The sequence below is a fragment of the Cyprinus carpio genome, chromosome A11, assembly GCF_018340385.1.
Source record: "Cyprinus carpio isolate SPL01 chromosome A11, ASM1834038v1, whole genome shotgun sequence".
NCBI lineage: Eukaryota > Metazoa > Chordata > Actinopteri > Cypriniformes > Cyprinidae > Cyprinus > Cyprinus carpio.
In genome coordinates, this window is record NC_056582.1 from 5,493,317 (window position 1) to 5,502,714 (window position 9,398).

Below are 9,398 nucleotides of genomic sequence, written 5' to 3' on the forward strand. Positions count from 1 at the left end.
TCACTTCAGTCCTTCTAATGTCTTGTTGTTAATCCAGGAGAATGTTGCCAGTTTTTTGTTTTCAGACACTGAGATCTCCTTTGTGCTCACCATCAATCTGATACCAAACTTCTCATGAACAATCCCAAAGCGCCCGAAATAGGTGTGCATCTTGTTTCCTGGGATGATTTTCTTATCTCCAATGATCTGGCCATTCACTACAATGCCTGAATTTGATTAAATATGAGAAGAAAGAGAATAAACCTAGTCACAATTACCCACATCAAAAATTTTTCCTTTTTTTTTTTTTGACAGAATGAATCACCTGTAAGTGGGTCTCTACCCAGGTTGAAGATGGTACCAGGTTTGTCATCAATGTTGTAACACAGAGCATCGTTCTGATCTGGCAGCTCAATGATGAAGTGTGGATCTCACTGCAAGAGACAAACTCATGAGTAACATGTAAGATATTTTCTTTACTGTAAGAGTTCTCTTTAAAATGTACAAAAAATTACATCACTTCTCACCAAAATATGAAGAGAATAACCTGGCTTTGAATCTTTTGATTTGGTGAGCACGGCTAGTCAATTTAGGTGGAGCGTAGAAGGCTCTTATACTGTATCTTCAAGTAGTTGTGAGAAAGAGATAGAGTGCTTATTATAGATATTTTGTAACACAAGTAAGATAAGCTACTTATTAATGTTCACAATGATGGTGTACCAGTCAAATTCCTCTTACCAAGTTCTGTTGTGTCCTCTTGCTCCTCTGTGAATCAGAAGAACACCACCCAGTGTTAATGTGTCACATTAGCACCTTTGCAATAAAATGGTGCTTCAGCCAGTCACATTTTTGGGCCATCATTATCATAGTAATTTTAATATTCCAGCCCATCATTTCAATATTGCCTTTTCCATTGACTTGCACATCAATTTTAATAAAGTGGCCAGTGAGTGTATATATAATTTTTTATTTTTTTTTTCATTAGCTCCATTTTCTGATTTGGAAAAAGAGGCTTGTCTAGGAAATGAAGCACCATCAATGTACTACTATATTGTGTAAAAAAAAAAAAAAAAAAAAAAAAGTCATTTTTAGGTGTAAAGAACCTTTAAAGTTCAAAAAACTCAGAGTACCTTCAGTCAGCTTGGCAGCAATGAGCGGTTCATCTTCATCCTCAGTCTCTGGTTTGGTAACCACCATGGAGGTAAGAGGTGTGACAAAGTTATACCTTAGAGAAAGGTCTAGAGCTTCAGCTGTGACGTTTTCCTTGTCCTCTGGGGAGCATTGCTCTCTGTTATAACAAATTTGATTGGACATTGTATTATTTCAGTCATTCTCAGGTAATAGCTGAATTATTGGAGCACATGTTTGACCTTTTATCCAAGAGCTGCTGGATGGTCAGATAAGCCCACAGTCACTCTGTGAAATCCCCAAAGATGTACTCCTGATCAGGAAACACACCATCCCACTCTTCAGCAATTGCTAGACCCTCGACCACAAACTGGTCTTCCAACTGAAATCAGGAGTATGGCACTAATGAAACAGTACATTCAAACGGATTCTTATTCAGTAACTAATAGTTTGCTCCCCGTACCCCGTGTGCTGATACTTCAGTCTGAAAGGTGTTGGTCTCAAGTTCTTGTAGACGTCCGGCTACCACAATCTCAGAGCCCTTGAAGAATTGCCTAAAGTGACTTTGTGTCAAGTCAGTTACAGCGTTGCCGGGATAATTGAGATTCACCTATAAGAGAAGTGGGGTAGCCAGCTCATCATAAAAACCCTGTAGAGATAGAAAATCGTTCAGGACCCGGATGTAATCTGGATCAGGTTACGTTTATTAAATATACAGTATATTTTAGTGTCAGAGAATAGGTTTGTCAAGCTCTACCTGCAGCTGAAGGGCAGCATCCGAGGCCTCATAGACTCTTTGAGTGAGTCCATCGTTGTGCTTGGCCAACGTATCAAGAAGGCTGTAGTCCACATCATAGCCAATGCCCAAACAAAAGAGACTTGTGCTTCCGTTAATAGAATTACGGACATTTTCTTGGATTTTGGAAAGATCTTGCTGGTCTTAAACACACATAAATCAGTGCAGATTAAAGTGCAGACCCCTGTTCTAAAGTTTTATATTAAATGCCAAGTCAACATTAATTTGTATTAATTATTACCAAAGACAAAGTACTTTAAAACAATTTTTGTATTCTGCAAAGCCAATACACACCAGAACTGGGTCGGCCATCGGTTAGCAGAATGATCATGGACATATCTGGGAAATAGTCACTTTTTTTCTGAGGTAAGCATGTCCACCGCATACAAAAAGCCCTTGTTTATATTGGTCACTAATGGAAAAATATGACAGAATACAGTGGCAGTAAAAGATAAAACTTGTAATTTACTGTAAAATAAAGGTTTGTACTGTGTTACATGAGAACCATGGCTCAATATGTCAGAGTACTTACAGCTAGGCCATGATTTCAGCCTTGTGCAGGGTTTACAGTCCCTTTATTTCCCTACTTACTGTTTCTCGCTTTAATAGTCCGAACAAATTCTTTCACCGCCCTCACATTTTCTGGTGTAGCTTTGCTAAGAAATGGTCTCCACAACTCAAGTGTCATCAAACATGACCAGCCCCAAGTAATCATCTTCATGCAGTTCACTTAATATAGTCATCAGAGCTTCTCGAGTCTACCAACAGATAATCAGCAGATGATGCAAACGTACAAACTAGGAGGAGAGTTTAGGAATGTGTTCATCTTGACTTGCCTATTTCATCTTCTCTCCCCTCATGGACCCACTTCAGTCTATCACAAAAACCTAATTTTTAAGGCATTTGTGGCAAATCATCTAGGGCAAAAAAAAATGTACAAAGTAGCAATTTATAATCTGAAACAGAATCACAAGTACATCAGAATAAGACATGATTCGTAAGAAATTCATTGTGAGAAAAGGCTTTGCTGATATTTTACCTGAATTTCATCTATATCCTGTGGGTGGTTCACATCATATTTGATGAATAAATCTCCGTCAATCAATGTGTCTTCTCAGTCTGAGCATGTCTTCTGCTGTCCCAATGTAGGAGAAAATTACACATGTGCCTGAGGAAGATCACAGAGGATCAACGTTACGAGCAGAGCAGGAAGTGTTTCCTTTTTTCTTCTGAAGTGTTTTTAGGCTCACTGTTGGTAAAATGAGATGCTTCGTGATAAAAAATTTATCACTAGATCAAAATACTTATTTCTGGAAACTACAGGACAGGAGCAGGGTTGGAGACCCCTAGTCTAAGGCAGTGGTTCCCAGTCCTGGTTCTAGAGATCCCTATTCAAACACACCTGATTCAACTCATCAGCTCATTAGTAAAGACTCCAAGACCTCAAATGTGTGTGTCAGATAAGAGAGACACCAAAAACATGCAGTGTTGGGGGTTCTCCAGGACCAGGATTGGGAACCACTGCTCTAAGGCATGCACAGGGTTTCATTTTAATCAACCAATGCTAGGGGATTGTTGGAAAGTTTTGATTGGAACCTTTTTATCAGTGACAGTTTTCTTCACTAGAGGGAGCAGTTGGTTGGTGATGAATGTACCGTTGACGTCCACAAACGCAGTTCCTTTAGGTTCATAGATATCTACCACAATCTGTGGATGAGAGACACGACTGATATAACATAGCTTACAATATTTCAACATTTCAACTGAATATGTGCAATTAGAGAGTCTGAGAGAGAAACTACCGATGAACCTCAATATTCTGAACCGTCGGATGGACGGCTAACATGATCTCATAGATGCCAAGACGCCGCTGCAGCAGCTCTTGTAAGAGTGAATGTGATGTGGCTCTGGGGTGCGATGTTTACAGACACAGAAAACTTCTCCATGTTCCTTCCCGAAGCCCTGAGAAGCAAAAAAAAGTTCTCATTTCTTATAAGTGAGATTAGCAAAATTGCTATGGCTGCAACCAATGGGTTTTTAGGGAGTCTGCTCAACATTTAAGATTTTACAAACAAACAAACAAACTATAATACTCTTAATGTATTTCTGAGATTATACAGTTTATTCATATTTGATAATATGTGACCCTGGACCACAAAAGCAGTCTTAAGTCGCTGGGGTATATTTGTAGCAATAGCCAAAACAACATTGTATGGGTCAAAATAATTGATTTTTCTTTTGTTCTAAAAATCATTACAAAGATATGTTGTAAATTTCCTACCTTAAATATCAAAACTTTATTTTTAATTAGTGATATGCATTGTTAAGAACTTAATTTGGACCACTTTAAAGGTTTTTTTGCACCCTCAGATTCCAGATTTTCAAATAGTTGTATCTCGGCCAAATATTGTCTTATCCTAAAAAAAACATACATCAATGGAAAGCTTTTTTATTCAGCTTTCAGATGATGTATGAATCTCAATAAAAAATAAAAAAAAGACCCTTATGACTGGTTTTGTGGTCCAGGGTCACATGTAAGAATAGTCAGGAATTGTGAGAATAATTGTAATTAATTTATTGAACACATACAGTGGTTAGACATCTGTATGCTTTCAATTTACACATTTAAATATTTTTTTTTCTTTTTAATATCACACTCAATATTTCCTCAATTTATTGTATATTTTTGTTAAAATGTGAAAATAGAGCTATAGGGAATAGAGAAAAAAAATAGTTTTATTTACATTATAAATTTATATTTGCATTTTATTATTGAATGCCATTCATATATTGGTAACAAATTTAATATTATCAATATTATTATGTATTAACATGTATTTTATTAATATTGAAATACAATGTTTGTAATATTTTATATTAAGGCATCAAAACAAATTAAATTTGAAAAATAATTTTTTTAATTCAATACTACAAATAAATATTACATGTGGGATTCAAAATTATGCTGTAACTTATACTGATAATAATCAATATTTGATTTGTATGAACACTACAAGTTTGCACAAAACCTAAGACCTTCATAACTTTATAAAATTGTTATGCTGATAATATTTTGTATTTTTTTATTTTTTATAAAACAGTCTGATTAAAATTAGAAAACTGCAAACTAGGGGGACTGGTGATCATTTGGAGCCGTTTAGGAAGTGACATCATCACAGAAACAGACAACTTCATTGCCATGGGAACAATGCAGGCAAGATGGAGTTTGGTCCGGATGAATGACATGTTAGGGGTCTTTCTTACAGGACGTGTTCATGTGTTTAAAAAAGCTAGGCTGAACAAAACGTTTTCAAAAACGTGGCGCTTGTGGCACAAGATGCTCAAAAAACAGTTCAGTTTGATGGTCAGTGTTCTCCATTGGGTACTAGTTTGATATATATGTGTGTGTGCTGAACCCTCTAAAGTGCGTTTTGCCTCTTTAGTTGTGATTAGATGGCTGAAGTGTATTTCCTTGAGGGCGAGGCCAGAGGAATTGACCCAGATCATGTCGGAAGTTCAGAAGTTGAGCTGTATTTGAAGGAGTCTGAGAGGCCAGAGGGAGATCGGGGCGGCTGAGGCCTGTTAACTCAGAACAGATGTGCTTCTCAAAGCAGTGAAGGAGACGGATAGATATACAGATAGACAGAGCGTCCACAGAGGTATATAATTCACTTTTTCTTGTTTTACAGTGCTGCTTTGCATTGTGAAGTGCTATGAAACTGATATTAGATATAAATTTTCTAGATAAATCCCACAGTGAAGACTTCCTTCATGTCATGGATGTATCTTGACTGTCCAGTGAAGGTTCCAGCAGAACACTAGAACACTAGATGGCAGTGCAGTCACAGGGTTGTTCTAGATGTGTTATCCACTAGATGACAGCACAAGCTTATGTTAGGTAAGACAGATTTGAAATTTGAAAACATGTCTTAGTTTTATTATTAGGTTAAATTAAATTTTGCTCGATTTGTTATTTATTTGTATTTTGACTAAATACTGTTACTTCTGATACTGCTATGGTTACCAGTTTATTTATCTATTCATTCACTTACATATTTATTTTTAATTATTCTTAATCATTATTTCATTGTGTAATATAATTAATCTTTACAAAACGTTACATAACTATAAATAAATAAATAAATAAATGTATATTCTTTTTAGTTTCAGTTTTATTTACTTATAATTACAGCCAATTTAAGATCTATTTCAGAAAATAAAAGCATTATATAGACATTAAATAATAGTACAAATTTGATTTAATAATAATAAATAATAATAATAAATTATGTATTTTAGTGATGTAATGATATTTCATTATGAAAGATAACTTCATTTTATTACATTTGACTTTTAATATATATATTTCTTTATATATTTATTCTTGTTATACTATCTTCACAGTGTTTTATATTGTTTGACAGGCAATACTACTTAATTGTATTGGCTTGGAAATATGACATGCATCAAGCTGAAATTAATATTTCGGCTGTGTAATTATGAAGATTAGGCTTGTTCACAAAAAAAAAACAAAAAAAAACAATTAATATATTCTAATTCTATAACCAACACATATCATTGCTAGAGAGAAGAAGGACTAGAGTAAAATGACTTTTAAAACTTTAAATGGATATAGATTTAGTAACAAGTCCAGTTAAACATTTTAAATGTTATTCTAGTGTGCTCGTTTTGTGATGTTGCTCAAGTCTTTTAGATTTTAGTGCTGTGCTAGCCTGTCAATATTTTAGTGTTGCTCTAGTCTGGTGAAATATTATTAATATTCCTATAGTCTTGTCTGTCTATATTTATAGTTGTATTTATTACTCTAATCTCAGTGTTTTAATGTTGCTCTAGTCTGACAGTACGTTAACATTGGATTTCAAGCAATTGTCTTTGACTAGAGTCAGACTGCGGATCATATATATTAATATTGGTCTTATTCCTTGGTAGTATATTAATGTCACTATAGTCTATTCTCAGTGTTTTAATGTCGCTTTTGTCTGTTAGTATTTGGTTGTCACTCTAGTTTGTCATTCTTTAATGTTGCTCTAGTCTGACACTATAACAATATTGCTCTTGTAGCATTTTGTTCTTGTTAGCTTTTTAACATTGCTCTAGTCTGTCTGTATCTTAATATTGCTCTAGTATGTCAATATATAAATACTGATCTTGTAGCATTTTCTTATTGTTAGTAATTAAATGCCACACCAGTCTTTCAATATCTTAATGTTGCTCAAGTCTGACATTATTTTAATGTCACTCTAGTCTGGCATTGTTAATACTGGTCTTGTAACATGATAGTATTTTAATGTTGCTGTAGTCTGTAATGTCTACCAGTATCTTAATGTTGCTCCAGTCTGATTGTATTTTTATGTAGCTCTAGTATGTCAATGTTTTAATGTCGCTCTATTCTCTCAATATCTTATTGTCGCTGTAGTCTGTTAATACCTTAATATTGTTCTAATTTGTCAGTATCTTAATGGTGCTCTAGTCTTGACAGTATTTTAATGTTGCTCTAGTCTCTCAATATCTTAATGTTGCTCTAGTCTGACTGTATTTTTGTCGCTCTAGTATGTCAGTGTTTTTGTCGCTCTGTTATGTCAGTGTTTTAATGTCGCTCTATTCTCTCAATATCTTAATGTCGCTGTAGTCTGTCAATATCTTAATGTCACTCTAGTCTGTCAATATCTTAATGTTGCTCTAGCCTTGACTGTATTTTAATGTCATTTCAGTCTGACTGTATTTTTATGTCGCTCTAGTATGTCAGTTTTTTTGTCGCTCTATTATGTCAATGTTTTAGTGTCGTTCTAGTCTCTCAATATCTTAATGTTGCTTTAGTCTTGACAGTATTTTAATGCTGCTCTAGTCTCTCAATATCTTAATGTCACTCTAATTTGTCAGTATCTTAATGTTGTTCTAGCCTTGACAGTATTTTAATGCTGCTCTAGTCTCTCAATATCTTAATATCACTCTAATTTGTCAGTATCTTAATGGTGCTCTAGTCTTGAAAGCATTTTAATGCTGCTGTAGTCTCTCAATATCTTAATGTTGCTATAGTTTGTCGGTATCTTAATGTTGCTCTAGTCTTGACAGTATTTTAATGTCGCTGTAATCTGACTGTATTTTTGTGTCGCTCTAGTATGTCAGTGTTTTTGTCGCTCTGTTATGTCAATGTTTTAATGTCGCTCTATTCTGTCAATATCTTAATATCACTCTAATTTGTCAGTATCTTAATGTTGCTCTAGTCTTGACAGTATTTCAATGCTGCTCTAGTCACTCAATATCTTAATATTGCTAAAGTTTTTCAGTATTTTAATGTTGCTCTAGTCTCTCAATATCTTAATGTCGCTGTAGTCTGTCAATATCATAATGTTGCTCTAATCTTGACAGCATATTTAAATGCTGCTCTAGTCTCTCAATATCTTAATGTCATTCTTGCCTGCCAGTGTTTTAATGTCTCAGTAGTTTCTAAATGTTTTAATATCGCTCTAGACTGACTATTTACCTCTTAGAGCTTTTTGCTCCTATTAATATTTTAAGGTTAAAACGGTACTCTAGTCTGTCGTTGCTTTGTCTCAATCTAGTCTGAATATATTAATGTTTCTCTAACCTGCCAGTATAAATGTTTCTGTAGTCTTTCAGTACTTTGTATCATGCTTGTCTTCACATGTCATATGTAACAGGATCTGTTTCATTATCATTCAACCGGCTGAAGTTCTGAATGTAATGAAAAATCTAAACACACCATGTCACTGAACATGACCTATGACCTAATTTCTCTTGAACTGTATCTAATTGTCTTGACCCTAACCCTTAATGGTTCCAGCTCCATCAAATCTCTGTAAAGTTGCTCCATTGTGTCATCTCCATTCTGATCTCCGTGTCCAGGTCTCATTCTCCACCCGTCACCCCTTCCTCACCCCTCGGCGGTCCGCCACGATCCCCTCACACCCCTCCTGTGCTGTACCTTTGTCCCTGTTTGAATATTTCACATTGCTGTTGCCGCTGGTGCGTGATGCAGGACTGAGCTCTCATTGTGTACACGTGTGTGGGAGCGCTGGTATGCGGGCCCTTGGCGTGTGGTGCGACGGGGCATGCGTGTGGCCGCTGACGCCAGTCTGCCCGCTTGTCTGTCTCAGCACGCCGCTGTTTGGACACACCTGACCGAGGCTGGAATCACCCACATGGCCGCCCGGGCTTTATCTCTTTCTTGTCCCCTTCGTTCTCCGGTCGTACATTGACTCCTTCGATCTCTGTCCTTGTTTCTCCTCCTGCTCCTTACTGTGCTCTTTGTATTTTACTGGCCCCCCCTATTTCACAAATTTTTCTTTCATGTCTGGAGTGGTTAAAGAAAGAGTTCATTTATTTCTCGCATCTCTTTTCTGAGCCTTGTGAATCGTATCATGTGATTTTGGGCTTCATTCATTCGCTTGAATTGCTTGTGTAATTTAAGTTTATTTTCAAATAACTCATGGAAAATCGTAAAACTTGAACA

At 35.8% G+C, this 9,398-nt stretch overlaps 1 protein-coding gene across 1 annotated transcript; it reads right to left on the bottom strand.

The window, feature by feature from the left end:
* On the bottom strand, positions 1–1,176 carry LOC109086125 (inter-alpha-trypsin inhibitor heavy chain H3-like). Its single transcript, XM_042765771.1, has 4 exons — positions 1,110–1,176; positions 718–744; positions 305–409; positions 1–206 (listed from the first exon to the last, which is right to left on the bottom strand). The coding sequence occupies exons 1-4, from the start codon at positions 1,174–1,176 to the stop codon at positions 1–3; spliced, it is 405 nt and encodes a 134-aa protein (XP_042621705.1).
* Positions 1,177–9,398: the final 8,222 nt, after the last annotated feature.

Bases quoted from the DNA above. Each gene is read 5' to 3' on its own strand.
- LOC109086125 (XM_042765771.1), bottom strand. From the start codon at position 1,176: ATGGTGGTTACCAAACCAGAGACTGAGGATGAAGATGAACCGCTCATT. The intron at 410-717 runs GTAAGAGGAATT...TCTTGCAGTGAG, and splicing joins AGAGGACACAACAGAACTTG to ATCCACACTTCATCATTGAG. The intron at 207-304 runs GTGATTCATTCT...AATCAAATTCAG, and splicing joins GGGTAGAGACCCACTTACAG to GCATTGTAGTGAATGGCCAG.